Raw genomic sequence first — 16,732 nt, forward strand, 5'->3', positions numbered from 1 at the left:
ATGTAAATATTATTTGAATTAAATAATGTTCATATTGTTTCATAACATGTAAGACAAGCATGCTGTAGCTTGTTAAAGGAAACCACATACCTGTGTAATCAACGTAGATTCACTTTTATGAATGAATTCAAACCGCCATGATATGATTAAACAATTGTGTCGTTAGACGTGTATTTAGCGATTAGCTTGGTGTATGGACAGACTACAGAATGGAAGTAAAGAAGGCTTAATTAACAGATGAATGAAACTACTGTACAATTCAACAATAATGCTTGCTCATCAAAATTTCGCTAGTTACGGTATATCTGTGCTAAATGTCCGTCCGTATGCTTTCCACCTACCCATCCATACGCGCCTCAGTCTGTCCACACATACAAGTCTGTATGTATTAATCTTTGTACACTTTGTACACACCACTCATGAAATTACCTTTCAAAGGTTGATGTATAATGCCTAATTTTGCCTACCGTGTTTTAGCAAATTTGGATATGTCAAAAGGGTTAACGTTGACGATTTTAACACGTACGCAGTTAACATTTGCAGCGCAACGGTATTCATTGAATTACAAAACCTGGTGAAATAACAACCATCCATGACTACTTCCAAATTCTTGTTACAGCCTCTTGGCTCTGTAGCTAGCAGTCCTTACATGTATATGTATGTTAATTTCTCAAATCGTTGGCGAAACTAGGGTCCGTTCTTCATAGATCATAGTCGATTTGAGACGCAAATTGCAAATAACTCATTGCCATAGTCTTGTATTTTTATTTTGCTACATATTGGTGTAAATTTAATTTTGGCCAGTATACCTGGACACAAAGTTAATTAAAATTTAAAAAAAATATCACCTTGTTGCTTTGTGATATTCTACAGAATCAAGATGATGGAAGTAACGACTAATATACTTTTCTGAAACGCGCCTGTGTTCCTTTGTATTTGAACGCAATCCCATTTTCAAGCGCAAGAAACGTCAGAGGGCGGAACACGGTGTATCCAGCTATAGAAGGCAAGTGGGCGACGGAGTGTAATTAATAAAGTGTCAGGGCAGGCGAAATAAACGCTCGCACGTCCTGACAGCCTTGGTCTGTCAAACAACCCCCGACATGGGACGGTTCAATTACCTGTGTGCTTGTGGTGGATTGTTGTTTCTCCGTGATATTTTAACTGAAACTGATCCTTTAAATAATAAGGTAAGCGCTTTTATAAGCTTACAATGTTTGTCTTCTTTAACCGCCGTTTCTGTACCTTTTCGTATTTTGGTATCTTATTTACTAGCATGATTAATAAGCTTCGACGTCCTTTCTGACAATCATTTTTGTGGCAAATATAATTTTAAATTTTGTCCAAAAGGAAAAAAAAGATCAAACTTTGCTTCATGCACCAATAACTATATGATATGTATTTAAGAATATTTGACGTCTAATTGAAATTGAACGTTAGAGCGGAAATAAATTTAATTAATTTTCTTCTTCCGGTAACAAAGATGTCAAGTCACGTGACGTAACTCGTTAACGTGCACTGGGTGGCCACTTCAAAACACCTTGGTCAGACCAATAAATTACGTTAACGTTTGTCGACGTCTTCCTCTTGTTATGGAACGGTGTAAGACACAGATGAACGAACTTAAAACAACAAGATGGCGGCTTAGGGCGGGTAAAAAGACCCTGGGGGACAGGTTATTATTCTTAAACGGCAGACGACAATTTACGCTACCCGCCACGTGGTCAACGTATATAATTTGACGTTCAACGCTAATGATCTTCATTCTCGCTCGCTAACGTTAAGTGATAGCAGTTAAGGGTTTTAGTTAAGTGATTTTTCAAAATTGAGAATATAAATTCTTCAACAATTTCTTAAGAATTTAGCTATCTTGATAAGTAGGGGACTTATCTTTATGGCTAGGGGCTGTAAAGGGGGTTCGCTTTGCAAACATACCTCGTTCCTTGATATCAGTGTTGTTATCAGTCCAAGGATAAACACGGTTGGACATTGGGTAAGACTAACCACGCTTCATGTATACTGACCACCGATAGTGGACACTGCGCTGGACATTGCTGTGAACAATGGGACGTTAGCTGAATTACACAGCCTCAGAGGTAAGAAAATATGTTGAATAATATGTAGTTTCGTCTATTTCACACTTATACTTCAAGTTTTAAGATGAATACCATGTTTTCACTAAAGGATGTCAAGTATATTTAATTTGGGGGAAATAAAACGTAATAAAACCGTCAATTTTCATGTACTGTCTTCGTATTAAGTTTAGAGTAAAGTAGAGCGGTGGTGAGTTTATGATTTAGATTATGCAAAAAATTACCATATATGAAATTATTAAATTATTCAAGGAATGAAATATTTTTAAAAAAAATATTTGCAACGGCGTATTATATAAACACGATTGTTTCGAGAATAAATGTTAAATATTTTAGAACAGTCTCGCAACTTTATAAATCCGTGTTTCTATCATTTCACTTCACAGCCTAGTGCATACATTGCGCTCATTTCTATACATGTATTTCCATTTTATCAAACTCGGTAATAACTGGGTTTAATTAGGTTAAGTTTGTTCTGGACAGGAAACTATGCTTGTATTGCAAAATTAATGGTTGAAATATATCAGGTTAATATAGAGGTTTATTAGAGGTATACGTTTATGATGTGGCTGAACAAATAGCCAGGGGTCATTGTCATTCATCATAACTGTTTACGATCATGTCGAAAAGTCATAGCTCTGGTCATATAGCCCTTGGACAAGTATGGTCAAAGATGGCCGAATCACGTGGTAACTGGGCAACGCAAGATAACGCGCTCGAGACATGATAACGTTCTAATCAGATAGGCGAAATGTCCAGTTTACAACGCTGGTCAAGTTTCAAAAGCCTTTATTTAGCCCGAACAAATATACTTGATAATAAAATAACCATGTATCTAAAGGTTGGAGCGACTCTTACGCCATATATTCATTGCAAATTTGTGTCTTGCAGATACCATGAAAGTAAATCCCCTTGCTGTCATGACTAGTATCGAAATCAGAAAATCCATAAAAACAATGACCGATAAAAATAAATAAAAGCTTAATATCTTTGATTATATTTCCTTAAACATCTGAAGAAAATAGGAGTAACATCATGAGTATACTGAAAAGGATGTGCCCAAATTAGTTTAAGAACGTTTAATACATATTCTAAATTTATTTACTGATGAGATTGGTAAGTGTGCGGTTTCAGTTTCAGCTGTAAAAGCCAGGGGAGGGGAGGGGGGGGGGGGGGCATTTATTGCAGTGACTGAGTATTTAGAACTTTAATGCGTACCATATGGTACTAGTTCTATAAATAAATCCAATATGTTGGCGCATAATGCGGACTATTAACGAAAATGGAAATTATGGTAGAGTCATATTTTCGTCATTTTGACAGAAATTAGTATGAATTGAACTTAAGCCAGTATTACTGAAGGCGCACAATGGAGGTTGATGTTATTTTCTTTTCTAAATGTTAATTATCGTGTTTAACTCATTTGACTTTAATGTTATAAAACACGCATATGATCTAGGTACAGATAAATAAATATTAGCGATGTTTTGATGCTTTTTTTTTTATTTGGGTTGTTATAACTCGTGGCCCAATCCCTTTGTATGTTTGTTATTTAATTATTTGTCTCAAATTCCATGTAAAGCTGTTTATGTTGTATTGATTGTTACATATTATTCAACTTAAACTATTAATTTGGGTAAAAACAACAACAACAACACTCTTTTATAAATGCTAATATATTTTCATCCGTACCTAAACCATATCAATTTTTAACGTTCAAGTCAGATGATATAAACATACTAGTGCATTAAAATTATATTTTATTGTTTTTACATAAACTTAATATTGCGCGCCTTTGAAGGTGAAAAAAGTTAAGATGACAAAAATCAATACGTTGCCATTTATGACGATTATACAGCTTGAAGATGACTAAGTTACGACTAAGATCCTTTAATGAAATAATTAAAAGGGCCGCTGGATAAATAGCGTTATCAAAATTGCCGGTTTTTCTTTTTATCCTTGACTATTACTTCTGCCACATGATTAAACACATAGGTGAATAATCAATGCTATTTTGCCGGAGTAAACTCAATGAGCCCTTCTCTGCAACATATGTATGCAGCAAATTCAAATTAAAGTACTTATTACTTACCAATCAAGTATTGCTTATTACATTACCAGCAGAATGTCAGCGGTATAAGTCACGTTATAGCCAGGAATATTTATTGTTACCAAATATCAGACTGTGTTGTGCGAAACCACATATACCATCATCATATAAAATTATGAGTGTATATAAACATGCCGAGTACAGCAGCACCAGACCAACTCTGTGCTGTGTAGGGTCTGGTTATGAGTGTATATAAACATGCCGAGTACAGCAGCACCAGACCAACTCTGTGCTGTGTAGGGTCTGGTTATGAGTGTATATAAACATGCCGAGTACAGCAGCACCAGACCAACTCTGTGCTGTGTAGGGTCTGGTTATGAGTGTATATAAACATGCCGAGTACAGCAGCACCAGACCAACTCTGTGCTGTATAGGGTCTGGTTATGAGTGTATATAAACATGCCGAGCACAGCAGCACCAGACCAACTCTGTGCTGTATAGGGTCTGGTTATGAGTGTATATAAACATGCCGAGTACAGCAGCACCAGACCAACTCTGTGCTGTATAGGGTCTGGTTATGAGTGCATATAAACATGCCGAGCACAGCAGCACCAGACCAACTCTGTGCTGTATAGGGTCTGGTTATGAGTGTATATAAACATGCCGAGCACAGCAGCACCAGACCAACTCTGTGCTGTGTAGGGTCTGGTTATGAGTGTATATAAACATGCCGAGCACAGCAGCACCAGACCAACTCTGTGCTGTGTAGGGTCTGGTTATGAGTGTATATAAACATGCCGAGCACAGCAGCACCAGACCAACTCTGTGCTGTGTAGTGTAAATAAACATGCCGAGCACAGCAGCACCAGACCAACTCTGTGCTGTGTAGGGTCTGGTTATGAGTGTATATAAACATGCCGAGTACAGCAGCACCAGACCAACTCTGTGCTGTATAGGGTCTGGTTATGAGTGTATATAAACATGCCGAGTACAGCAGCACCAGACCAACTCTGTGCTGTATAGGGTCTGGTTATGAGTGTATATAAACATGCCGAGTACAGCAGCACCAGACCAACTCTGTGCTGTATAGGGTCTGGTTATGATTGTATATAAACATGCCGAGCACAGCAGCACCAGACCAACTCTGTGCTGTGTAGGGTCTGGTTATGATTGTATATAAACAAGCCGAGCACAGCAGCACCAGACCAACTCTGTGCTGTGTAGGGTCTGGTTATGAGTGTATATAAACATGCCGAGTACAGCAGCAACAGACCAACTCTGTGCTGTATAGGGTCTGGTTATGAGTGTATATAAACATGCCGAGTACAGCAGCACCAGACCAACTCTGTGCTGTATAGGGTCTGGTTATGATTGTACGTTTCGTTTAAAGTACTGATAAAAATTCACAGCATCTCTCAATGTTTAAAATTGATCTAGTTTTCCTTGGCCATCAACCTTTCTTTAAATGCAAATGATCAAATCGTTACGTGGCACATGGCGTTTTCGCAGCAAGTTCTGCCCCGCTTTCCCTATGGACTATCCCGTGCTATCAGGTGTCCACTGTTTTACCTGTACATGGCGACGCCACTTTCCTAGACACACTGTACATGTGGAACTTTGTAAAACAAACATTCCAAATCTTCACGATAACCTTTTCATGGATATTTCGACATGTAGAAACCGGACTATACAACGCTTTTCATAATAGGTTAGTAGCACTAAACTTGTACTCCTACCGATTATGCTGAACGACTCATTTTAGTTCGCTATAAGCTGGAACTAGTTACCTAACAGAATGTTTCAACAAACTTACTGAACAATTTAGTTCGAAGTAGTCATCTTTTTTACTATTAATACAAAAGTATACGAAGTTTATGCGGTCGCGCTTGTTTACAGTCAGGTTAATACTTTGGGAGAGTGAAACTGAATAAATATAGTTGCTGATGTTGTCAAATCTACACCAAAAACAGCTAATGACAGCCAACAACATTGCCAACAAAGTAAACAGATAAAATAATGTGGGTTTTTTCTCGCCGATGGCCCAAGGTAGAGGCTAGGCTGATGATTCATGCAGGTGGGTATACTTTCTTTTATCTTTTGTTTAAACCTATATGATGCTGTGACACCTCACTCTGCCCTAATGTAGACACTATACCTCCGGGTTTACACTCACACCGTTACTAATATAAATTCCTTCCCCTGGGCATCAACCTTGCTGCTTTAATTCATGAAAACGACATACTAAACCTGCATCAAACATTTACATAAGGCAAAATACAAAGCTAAATTATAGTTCCACTGTTGAAGAAATATATATCAAGTTTATAGGCGTTGAAGCCGTAGATTTGAGATATAAAAGTTGATTGTGCTTTTTTTATACATGTACATCACTTATATCATTCACGTTTGATCATTCAATTCATCTAATGAAGTATATACGCAGTATCGCTATGACCAATTACAGCATGCCATGTGTTGTTTTGATTTGGTTCTTCTTGTGTGACATGTTTATTGTTTGTTTACTTCATGTATCTGTTGAAGTAAGTCCGCATAAAAATGCTACTTAAGTTTCTAGCATTGTCATGAACACTTGTTAAAAAATCAAAAACTATTCTACCAACACGCATGGACAGATACATTGTCAAAGGAGTCGTACACATTTGATTCAGTTACATCAACTTACGATTGAAACAAAGACAGATGAATAACAAATGTGATTGTTCAGAGTTTGACGTTACTGTGACAAAACTATAGTGATAGCTTGTGTTATATCCAACCACAATTCATGATGGAGAAAGTAAAACCATATCAGTTGATTACGGTGACATTTTGACCTCGATTTTGTGTTTTCATATTGATGTTTGCATTCTGATGGTGAAATGTATAAAGATATCGGAGGCAGTTGAAAGAAGAGGGACTATATTGTGTTTTATCTAACGGGTGATAACATGTTATGTTACTTTTACAGGAAAGATGGTCGCTGGCGTGTTATATACGTCCTCGTGGGGCTGTATAGGGACGGAAAATGAGCGGGGAAAATAAAACACCATTTGAAACAGGTGAAGTAGACATTGAAGACATTTGTAATGAGCATGTTTGTATTTGTCAGTTTACATAGGAGGTGGTCAATACATGAGACTCAAGAATGGCACAATTTTTTAAAAGCTCAACTCATTACCAGAAAAACTTCACCAAAGAAGAAGGATTTCGTTGCAACCGGCAGATAACAACAATGACTGGAAGCTTCATCCTCAACCAATCAATGAATTTCGTGAATAAAAGCAGAATCCATTGTATAAATATTTGTATTATGCTGTTATTCACGAAAGAACAAACAATATCATCATGAAATTATACCGGATGAAACGGATTATCAACTAGAAGATGAAGAAACGTCATGTGAGAATTTCAGAGAAAACGAGGTCAGTAACATTTTCTTCTTTTTATATATATACAAAATACATTTTTTAATTGTGTAAAACTTTCACACTTTAATATCAACACATAATGCTGTCAAACATCTTTTAATGTCTTATTTCTGCCCTAACTTTATTCCAAAACCGTTGCGAATTCTCTAAGGCCAAGAAAGTAAGTAAATGGTTACTAGAGTTAGGGTTAGGTTAGGGTTAGGGGTAGCGGTAGGGGTAGGCTTAGGGTAAGGGATACATACTTAAAAAATAGTCTTTATGTTTGAACGGTATTGGAGAATGTTGTTAAATACTCTTCTGTATAAAGCTATAAAGTTTATAAACTTCATAATAAAACACACCCTTTTTTCTACGACTTCATTGGTGACGTCTAAGTTATAGCCGGAAATGCACAGTTATCCGATTTTCTTCGATTCGCATTACTGTTTTAATGTCATTCTTTACCAGCGATCAAAAATATACGAGAAACTCTTTATGGCAGCACCTTCAGAAGAGGGCTTCAGTTTAGTTTCCGGTTCAGGTTCCTTTTCATCTTCATGTTTAGCATCGACCAAGCCTGCTTCTTGACTTGTGGCGGCCTTTTTTGCTATGTCAATGATGTTTTTTCCTGCGCAGTCGGTTTCCAGCACCAAGTCAATGTTGCACCGTTCTCCTGAAATGTGAATAAGTATACATATGTGTGCTGTATAGTTTTTTAAAGTTCTCCATAGAATACAGTTATAATCAAACAACACGCGGAGTCTTTTTCAAACAAACAACAACGAATAATACTTTTGTTCAAGAGAGAGAGCCCTAATACTATACGTATTTTTTAAACTGTATTTCAAGTTCATAATAAAATTGTTTATACCAACTACTCACCATATAAATCCCTAACTAAGCTGTCCCCGATGGAATGAGGTGGGCCTAAAAGTAAAACTTGGAACAGTTTAACCAAAACCTGGGCACCATTTCAATAAAGGATCTTAGACTTATCTTCCAAAATCTTAAATCAGTGGGATCGTCACTGTTGACATCAAGTGAATTATTTTCGTTTCATTAATAATATTACTGGCTAAATAAACATCTAGCAAAATAAGAAAACTATCACTCCCAGAAAATTCCAGTTTACCACTAAGATCTTTATTGAAACAGACCCCCATGATCATTCAAGAAACGCCAGGAAACTGTGTATCATCATTCCGCTCATAATAAATTAAAGCAAAGAATATTAACAATACTACGTTAATGTAAGTTACTATTACAAATGATTTTAGGTAATATACTTCAGACTTAATTGTAAATACCGTAGCACTCACATTGCACAAGACATTCAGCGGATGCCAATGTTTGAAAATATTTGCAATTTGAACATATTTTATAGTATCTATGATATTTGAATAATATTGTTGTTCATAATTTATTTCAAAAATCTGTTTGCATTTTTCAAAGGGCCATATTAAAATATAATGTTTTATTATTATTATTATTATTATTATTATTATTATTATTATTATTATATAATTATGTAGCATGACAACTATTTATGGCAGAGTTATGGGTATTGTTTCAAGTGTATGGATTCATTGGTAACATGTGAATTGGGGTTTTATGTGGGGGTTTCTGGGTTATAGCTAAAGGTGTAGGTTTTTTGAATGACATCGCCGACATTAATGACGACGGCGACGACGATACCAGCGCTACGGCAACACCTCGACTCATGTTACACAAAAAAGCCAAAAATCAGTCCAGCTAACTTCGCGGGTGTCCGTACCTGGCCATACTGCTGGGTCAAACTCGAGCACTGAGAGGTAGTACACCTCGTCTGGCTTCATCAGGCTCAGCAGCAGGTCCCGATACCTGGAGATAGGTATTTGTAACACTCACACAACCTTTCTTGGAATATTTTCTTTAAATGTCTACCTGTCAGGTGCAATATTTTTGATGGAACTAATTGGATATAATTAAGGCACTTGTGTTTCCTAAATGGCTCGAGGTGATCGAGATCTTGTTAACAACGAACTGAGCACGCGGTGCCTTTTCTACAGGAAAAGTAACTGAAAAATTGGTATTACTTGTTCATACTTAATAATAGTTCATAGTTTATGATAAGATTGAGTACACATTACATTAACTGCTGATACAATATAACTAAATTTTACAGCTTTACAAAACAATATAAATAGTTTCACTCTTTGCATCACCAAAACAAACATTCTACTGATATCAAACAAATAACGGATATATATTGATATGAACTGATCGTTAGTAAAAGGTATGCAAAATATTTAATACTATCTCTTTATTCATGTATATATGTCTGCCCCTACCTCCGATAGTCAGCAGTGTTGATGGCCACAAGTGAGCGGCGTTCATAGATCACGTCAAACTGACCACACACGGCCCTGCAGTGGACACAAGGGGCACACAAATCATCACAGCATGTATACTTTCACATGAACAAATTCACATCAGTTTGCTTTCAAATATTTATTGGGTATACAGATATAAAGAAATGTTAACTGTGGCAAGATTCACAGTGAATTACAGGGTAAAGGTGCACTATAAACTACATCTGCTGAAAAAAACTTACATTGAGAGGTCGAACAGGTCAGCAGCGTACAACCTTAGTCGGCCGTCCTTCGTCTACAAACAAATCAAGTAGCCTGTCTTAGAAATAACATATACTATAGAAATAAGACAGTGGTAATAATATTAGCTTTCAGCTAACTTCTCAATTTCCGACGATGATTCATGTATAATATTTGTTTCCATGTATTTTCATTTAATTAATAATGTTTAACTAAAAGAAATACGATAGTTTAATCATTATTTATGTGATGAAAATATATTGAAACAAATACGTTTGTTAACTTAAATGTCATCTAATAAGCTTCTCACACATTCTTGGACTTGGTCGCTAATAAAAATCAAAATTGATGAAAACATTTTCAACCAGTCCTTTAATACATTGTAATTGGAAATGAAAAGATGTTGTTGAATTTTATGTATAAACCCTGCCCCGACTCATTGCTACCTTCGCGTAATGCTGCCTCCCGTGTAAAGCGTGGGGTTTTTAGGAAAGAGTTTTGGGAAACCCTGATCCCACTACTGGTTGATCGTGATTTAATACCAGTGTGCTAGCTATGTACCTTATTTGTTCACTTTCCCTATGTTCGCTTTCAGTTTGATGAGAATTCCTCCATTCTTTGTCCCCCTCCCCCTTCCTCTGCTTTCTGCGACAACCATAAATACTGATAACTATGTATACTGATAACCATACATTTTGATAACCACTGATAACTGTGAATACTGATAACCACGTATACTGACAACTGTGTATACTGATAACCATACATTTTGATAACCACTGATAACTGTGAATACTGATAACCACGTATACTGATAACTGTGTATACTGATAACCATGTATACTGATAACCATGTAAACTGATAACCATGTATACTGATAACCATGTATACTGATAACCATGTATACTGATAACCATGTAAACTGATAACCATGTATACTGATAACAATACAATTTGATAACCACTGATAACTGTGTATACCGATAACCGTGTATACTGATAACCATGTATACTGATAACCATGTAAACTGATAACCATGTATACTGATAACCATACATTTTGATAACCACTGATAACTGTGAATACTGATAACCACGTATACTGATAACTGTGTATACTGATAACCATACATTTTGATAACCACTGATAACTGTGAATACTGATAACCACGTATACTGATAACTGTGTATACTGATAACCATGTATACTGATAACCATGTAAACTGATAACCATATATACTGATAACCATGTATACTGATAACCATGTATACTGATAACCATGTAAACTGATAACCATGTAAACTGATAACAATACAATTTGATAACCACTGATAACTGTGTATACCGATAACCGTGTATACTGATAACCATGTATACTGATAACCATGCATACTGATAACCATACAATTTGATAACTACTGATAACTGTATATATTGATAAGCACGTATACTGATAACCATACATACTGATACCCATGCATACTGATAACCATGCATTTTGATAACCACTGATTATCATGTATACTGATAACTTTGCATACTGACAACCATACAAACTGATAACCATGCATATTGATAATCATGCATTTTGATAACCACTAATAACCTTGTATATTGATAACCATGTAAACTGATAACTATGCATACTGATAATCATGCATAATGATAATTATGTATACTGATAACCATGTATACCGGTAACCATGCATACTGACAACCATGTTTACTGATAACCATTTATTTTGATAACCATTGATCAATGTGTATACTGATAACCATGTATAATGATAACCATAAAGACTGATAGCCATGCATACTGATAACCAAGCACTTCTGATAACTACTGATAACCGTGTATACTAACAACCATGCATACTGATAACCATGCCTACTGATAACCATGCATGCTGATAACCATGTATACTGATAACCATACAAACTGATAACCATGCATACTGATAATTATGCATTTTGATAACCACTGATAACCTTGTATACTGATAACCATGTATACTGATAACCATGCATACTGATAACCATGCATACTGATAACCGTGTTTGCTGTGTAATAGTGGGTTACAGTCTTGTAACACCCTTTCTACATCATCCACAACAGCGTAGCTCCTCTAACCCACCCTGTTGTTACAACCAGTTCTACCCTATCAATACCATTGCCTTGTCTCTCGTTTACATAGACTAAGTTCCAACGGTTTCCACCTCCTCTAGTTGCCAGGATATGGCCTAACTACACCCTTTCTACATTCACTTCATCATTACTCTGCCGACCCTATACGTAGCTCAGTCCTTTTTCATAGGCATCTTCCCTTGTTTTGGGAAACATTATCACTAAAATCGGAATTGCCAGGAGTCACCTGTCAAAAATTGGGAATTTTGCATGATTTATTTAACAACTGTACGTGGAATACCTAGACAAAGGCATACGTCGACATATTTTGTCAAAGCGGTTACTTTTCCTTTCCATATCATGCTGTAGGAGGCTTAGTGCCTACCGTATACAGCGTGCCGACGTTTTCCACGTGCTCTTTGTCCGGCACGAGTCCGTTTTCCTGGAAGAACTCGCGCACCGCCTGCTCCGCCACCTCCACACCCACCACAGTATGGCCTCGCTCCCACATCCTGAAATACATCGATTCCAATGAGACAGTAACGTTGAATGTATTTGCTACTTTTTGAATAGACACAATAAACGCAACAATAAACGTAACCGTTAATATATAGATTTACAACAAATGGTCGTTCTAAATGAACAGACTGACATATAAGGACGTCTTTGGGGTCTACATCGTCGGATACCCCCGATACACACTACGCTATGCTTCGTTGTACCGTGGGCAATTTGGCTAGGAAAATCTCGTAATCATGAATAATGAATGAAGTTCCATTGGTTCCGCAAAGTAACAAAAATTGAAAAATATTCAGCCGATTGCCGGAGTTGCACCGGGTACGCCTTCTCAGTACTATAATATTTGGCAGTAGTCAAGACCACACGGCTACGGAGCGTACTGACACTGTATGTTATTGAATAATATTTGAGTGTAACATGCGAATTGTTTGGAAGAAGAGTTGTCTCTCCTGCCTCATGCATATTCATTAATACGAGATTGTCAGTCAATTGTCCCACGGTATGTATGAAGTGAAACGGAAGAAAGTACCGTGGTTGCCGACGATGTGAGGTCTAATACTTGCAGCTAAATGAATGTCTTGAGTAACAATAAAAATGCGTTTTTTTTCCTATTTTCTAGCTAGTTCAATGTAAAGCTGTATTATAAACTCAACCTTATTCAATATGAGGATATAGAGATATATGATGTAATATAATGGCATATATGAAGAACTGCCTGCCTGGGAAAATGTCCGCAAGTATTATGAACTATTAAAATCACAGCCTGACATAGAACTGTCCAGTTGTAATAGGCTGGTCAATAGTCAGTACAAATACTACAGTTCGCAGCCCTTAAGGCAGCCGACTAGTGTAGCCTTAATTGTGACCCACTTTCCAAATATACGAGGACGAGGTAACGTGTCAGTATTCAACACTGTGGTTCTATGCTTTGTGTTTGTTTTGTTGGTGGATACATGTCTGTATATACTTGTATTATGATGCTAGTATCCAGTTTGTGACTTGCCATGGTACATGAACTGGACAGTTGTTTTCTTTTTTGTGATCGTAATATCATGTGGTGTAAAACTGGACCTTAGTTTTCCAGAACTGTGCTTGTCCAGCACAGTCGGCTCAATGCATACAGAGTGTCATGTTACCACGACTCGTAAGGGTCACAGCTACCTACCAGATCATGTCGGTTTTCTTCCCACACAGCGGCTGAAACACGGTCCTTGGTTGACCGCCGAACATCCGGACCTCCTCTTCAGCCAGGTACCTGAAGGTCAAGGGGACATGTGAGACACGTGTGCAGGCAAACACGCGCAAATTCTAAACTCATTTTAATATAAGTTTCTTGTTTTTTTTAATTAAACCTCTAGATAATTTGATGAACACAGCACCCTGGTTTTGTGTATTTGGCTGTTGCGCATTGACCTAAAGAAAACTAATACAAGAACAACTATTGTAAAATTTCCGTGCAAGAACGGTAAATCACAGGTAAAACAGTCATGAACGCAAGGTGTCGTAATAATTGAACCCCAAAGAGCAGATACAACTGACTGCTGGGTAAAAGCAATGATCTCGACCGCTCTCTTCAAAATCTAGCACATCCCTCCCCAACCCCAATCTCAAGCTGAAACATTGTAGGTCTTTAACTAGTGTTGACGGTCCGAGAGTTGATATCAGCCAGGATGTTGAAGTACAAATTTACATTCAAGATTCATCATGTTGATTCAGAAAAGTTAAGCACACTGTTTTTGTTCAATGAAAAATAAGCTACGCACGTGTCCGGTTTGGCCTGGTGGAAGGCAATGTTGTGCACCACCCATCGCTGTATCCACGCCTTATTCGACATCGCAACGTTCCCCGGTTCCACCTCCACACCGCTACCGGACATAACTCACGTCTGCGTCAAGAGTGGCCTTGGAAATCTAAAGACGGCAATAATTGAAACTCAAACCGTTCTGCATATATGCAAATCGTGGTGTAAGTGTCTGATACACACATTTGGAAGTTCATCGTATCGTGAGAATCTGTTACAGTTCTTGTGCATGCTTATGTTTGTTCTCCCATGGAACCAATGTGGGCAACAGCTAGACGTTAATAGTGAACCAGACATATCGAAGGAAACGTGACAAATGCAGATTGGATAGCCATTAGAATATAACATATACTTTTGTTGAATAAAAACGTTTGATTAAAATTCCATGTATCCTAACACATAGTCATGGTTCTCAACATTCCATCCACAAATTCAACATTAATTATGCATTTATTGTCAATAATAACATTTATTTCGAAAATTCGAGCCATTGTAATGATTCCACAACACAGTTACCTTAAGTTTGGTCCGACGAGCAGTATGGTCCCAAGTATGATCTGTTGGTACTAGAATGGAAGAAAATGATCATTATTGATTAGAACCTAAAAATATAAAAGAAAAGAACGCAAACGTAACTTGAAAACAGCACATGGGAGATATGCTTGGAGAAAAATACGACAACAACCAAACTTCAAGCAACTGATGTCCGTTGAGTATTCGATCACGATTAGACCTAAAAAATAATTGTTTGTTTAGGGTAACATCCCGAAATCTACTAGATAGGGTTGGTATGGATTATTTTTAATTTATTTTTTTCAAATACAAGGAATGTCATGAAGGTATTTATCGTGCAAATGAGAATGTCTTGCAAAATCACTTCCATATATTGCTGCTGTTTAGATATGGAGCTCTATTCTGTCAAATACTGATGTCAGATAGTAAGATGTTTTTAACAAGTTCATGTTTAAGTGGGAATACAAACTCGAAATTATCTTGTTGGCTAGTTTAATTACTTTAATACCGACATATTAAACCAAATGCAGTACATTACAATGGTTTTTGCTTCTGAACTGACAACTAAATTGAAACACAACACTATCGTATTTATATATACACAGTGTGTGTATACCACGTGATAAATGACGTCATATATGCTACGTCGGAAGGCAACATTTTGCTTTTTTTAAAATGAAGAATTAAATCAAAGATAACTTTTCTTTTACAACACTATTTTAAATGAAACAAAGGGCAGTCTAAAAAGCTTAAAGAGCCCCGTATTTGTTTTATTACCGAAGTTTGATAAGGTGATTAGTTTCATCAAACACTTCGACAAACCTGTTTCCAAAATAATGTTTTGACAGTGCTCCGTCAGACGGCCGTATTGTGAAAAGGTTTGTCGAAGTGTTTTAAAAAACTAAACTCTCACTCAAACTCTGGTAAAAGACCGAAAGCTGGGCTCCGTAAGCGACGTAGACTGCGCCATGTTTCATTTAAAATGGTAAACATAGTGAAGTTATCTTTGTTTAAAGTATTTTTTTCAAATCAAATTTTGCCTTCCGTCGTAGCATTTATCAGGCAATTTATCACGTGGTATTCACACACTGATAAAGTGAATACGGCAGCTCAGTTTGGAGAGGGTTAGATTTATAAAAAAATATATATAGACAAGCACGGATTCGGATGTGCGTTCATAGTATACCATTCCATTATAGACGGAAGTACGTTCATAGTACGTATGTTTACTTGGTTGGTAATATTCAAATTAGCAAAGCCAGGACTCCCTGTGGATTGAGAATTTACTGTATATATTATATAGGAAATGCAAAAGTGGCTTCGAAAATGACACAAACTCTTCACTTTTAAACGGAAATAATTCGGTAAAGTTAACTCACCTGAATCTGGTATCACATGTGGAAACTAGCTACAATAAGGAAGCGATCAGGGATACTTTTTTATTATTTTGTCATTTCTTATGTATCCCTGTAACGCTGTACAACTCCCTGCCATTTAACACCGGGCGAAAGAATATATAGTAACATTATGCATCGATGTTGAATAATAATGACAAAGTTGCTCAATACATACCCGACAGTGCTCTTAACCGGATTGAATTTGTCCGATGATTTAATAGAGTCTTTGTTGT

The 16,732-nt window shown here is 36.8% G+C and overlaps 1 protein-coding gene across 1 annotated transcript; it reads right to left on the minus strand.

The window, feature by feature from the left end:
* Window positions 1-8,011: 8,011 nt before the first annotated feature.
* On the minus strand, window positions 8,012-14,664 carry LOC128213847 (probable thiopurine S-methyltransferase). The gene is made up of 8 exons (XM_052919913.1): window positions 14,552-14,664; window positions 13,954-14,043; window positions 12,655-12,781; window positions 10,144-10,196; window positions 9,881-9,955; window positions 9,325-9,410; window positions 8,433-8,477; window positions 8,012-8,223 (listed from the first exon to the last, which is right to left on the minus strand). The coding sequence occupies exons 1-8, from the start codon at window positions 14,662-14,664 to the stop codon at window positions 8,012-8,014; spliced, it is 801 nt and encodes a 266-aa protein (XP_052775873.1).
* Between the last annotated feature and the right edge of the window lie 2,068 nt (window positions 14,665-16,732).

This window comes from Mya arenaria, chromosome 13 (assembly GCF_026914265.1).
Source record: "Mya arenaria isolate MELC-2E11 chromosome 13, ASM2691426v1".
Lineage (NCBI taxonomy): Eukaryota > Metazoa > Mollusca > Bivalvia > Myida > Myidae > Mya > Mya arenaria.

Bases quoted from the DNA above. Each gene is read 5' to 3' on its own strand.
- LOC128213847 (XM_052919913.1), bottom strand. From the start codon at position 14,664: ATGTCCGGTAGCGGTGTGGAGGTGGAACCGGGGAACGTTGCGATGTCG. The intron at 12,782-13,953 runs GTAGGTAGCTGT...GATGTATTTCAG, and splicing joins AAGAAAACCGACATGATCTG to GATGTGGGAGCGAGGCCATA. The intron at 10,197-12,654 runs GTAGGCACTAAG...ATTTGTTTGTAG, and splicing joins ACGTCGGCACGCTGTATACG to ACGAAGGACGGCCGACTAAG.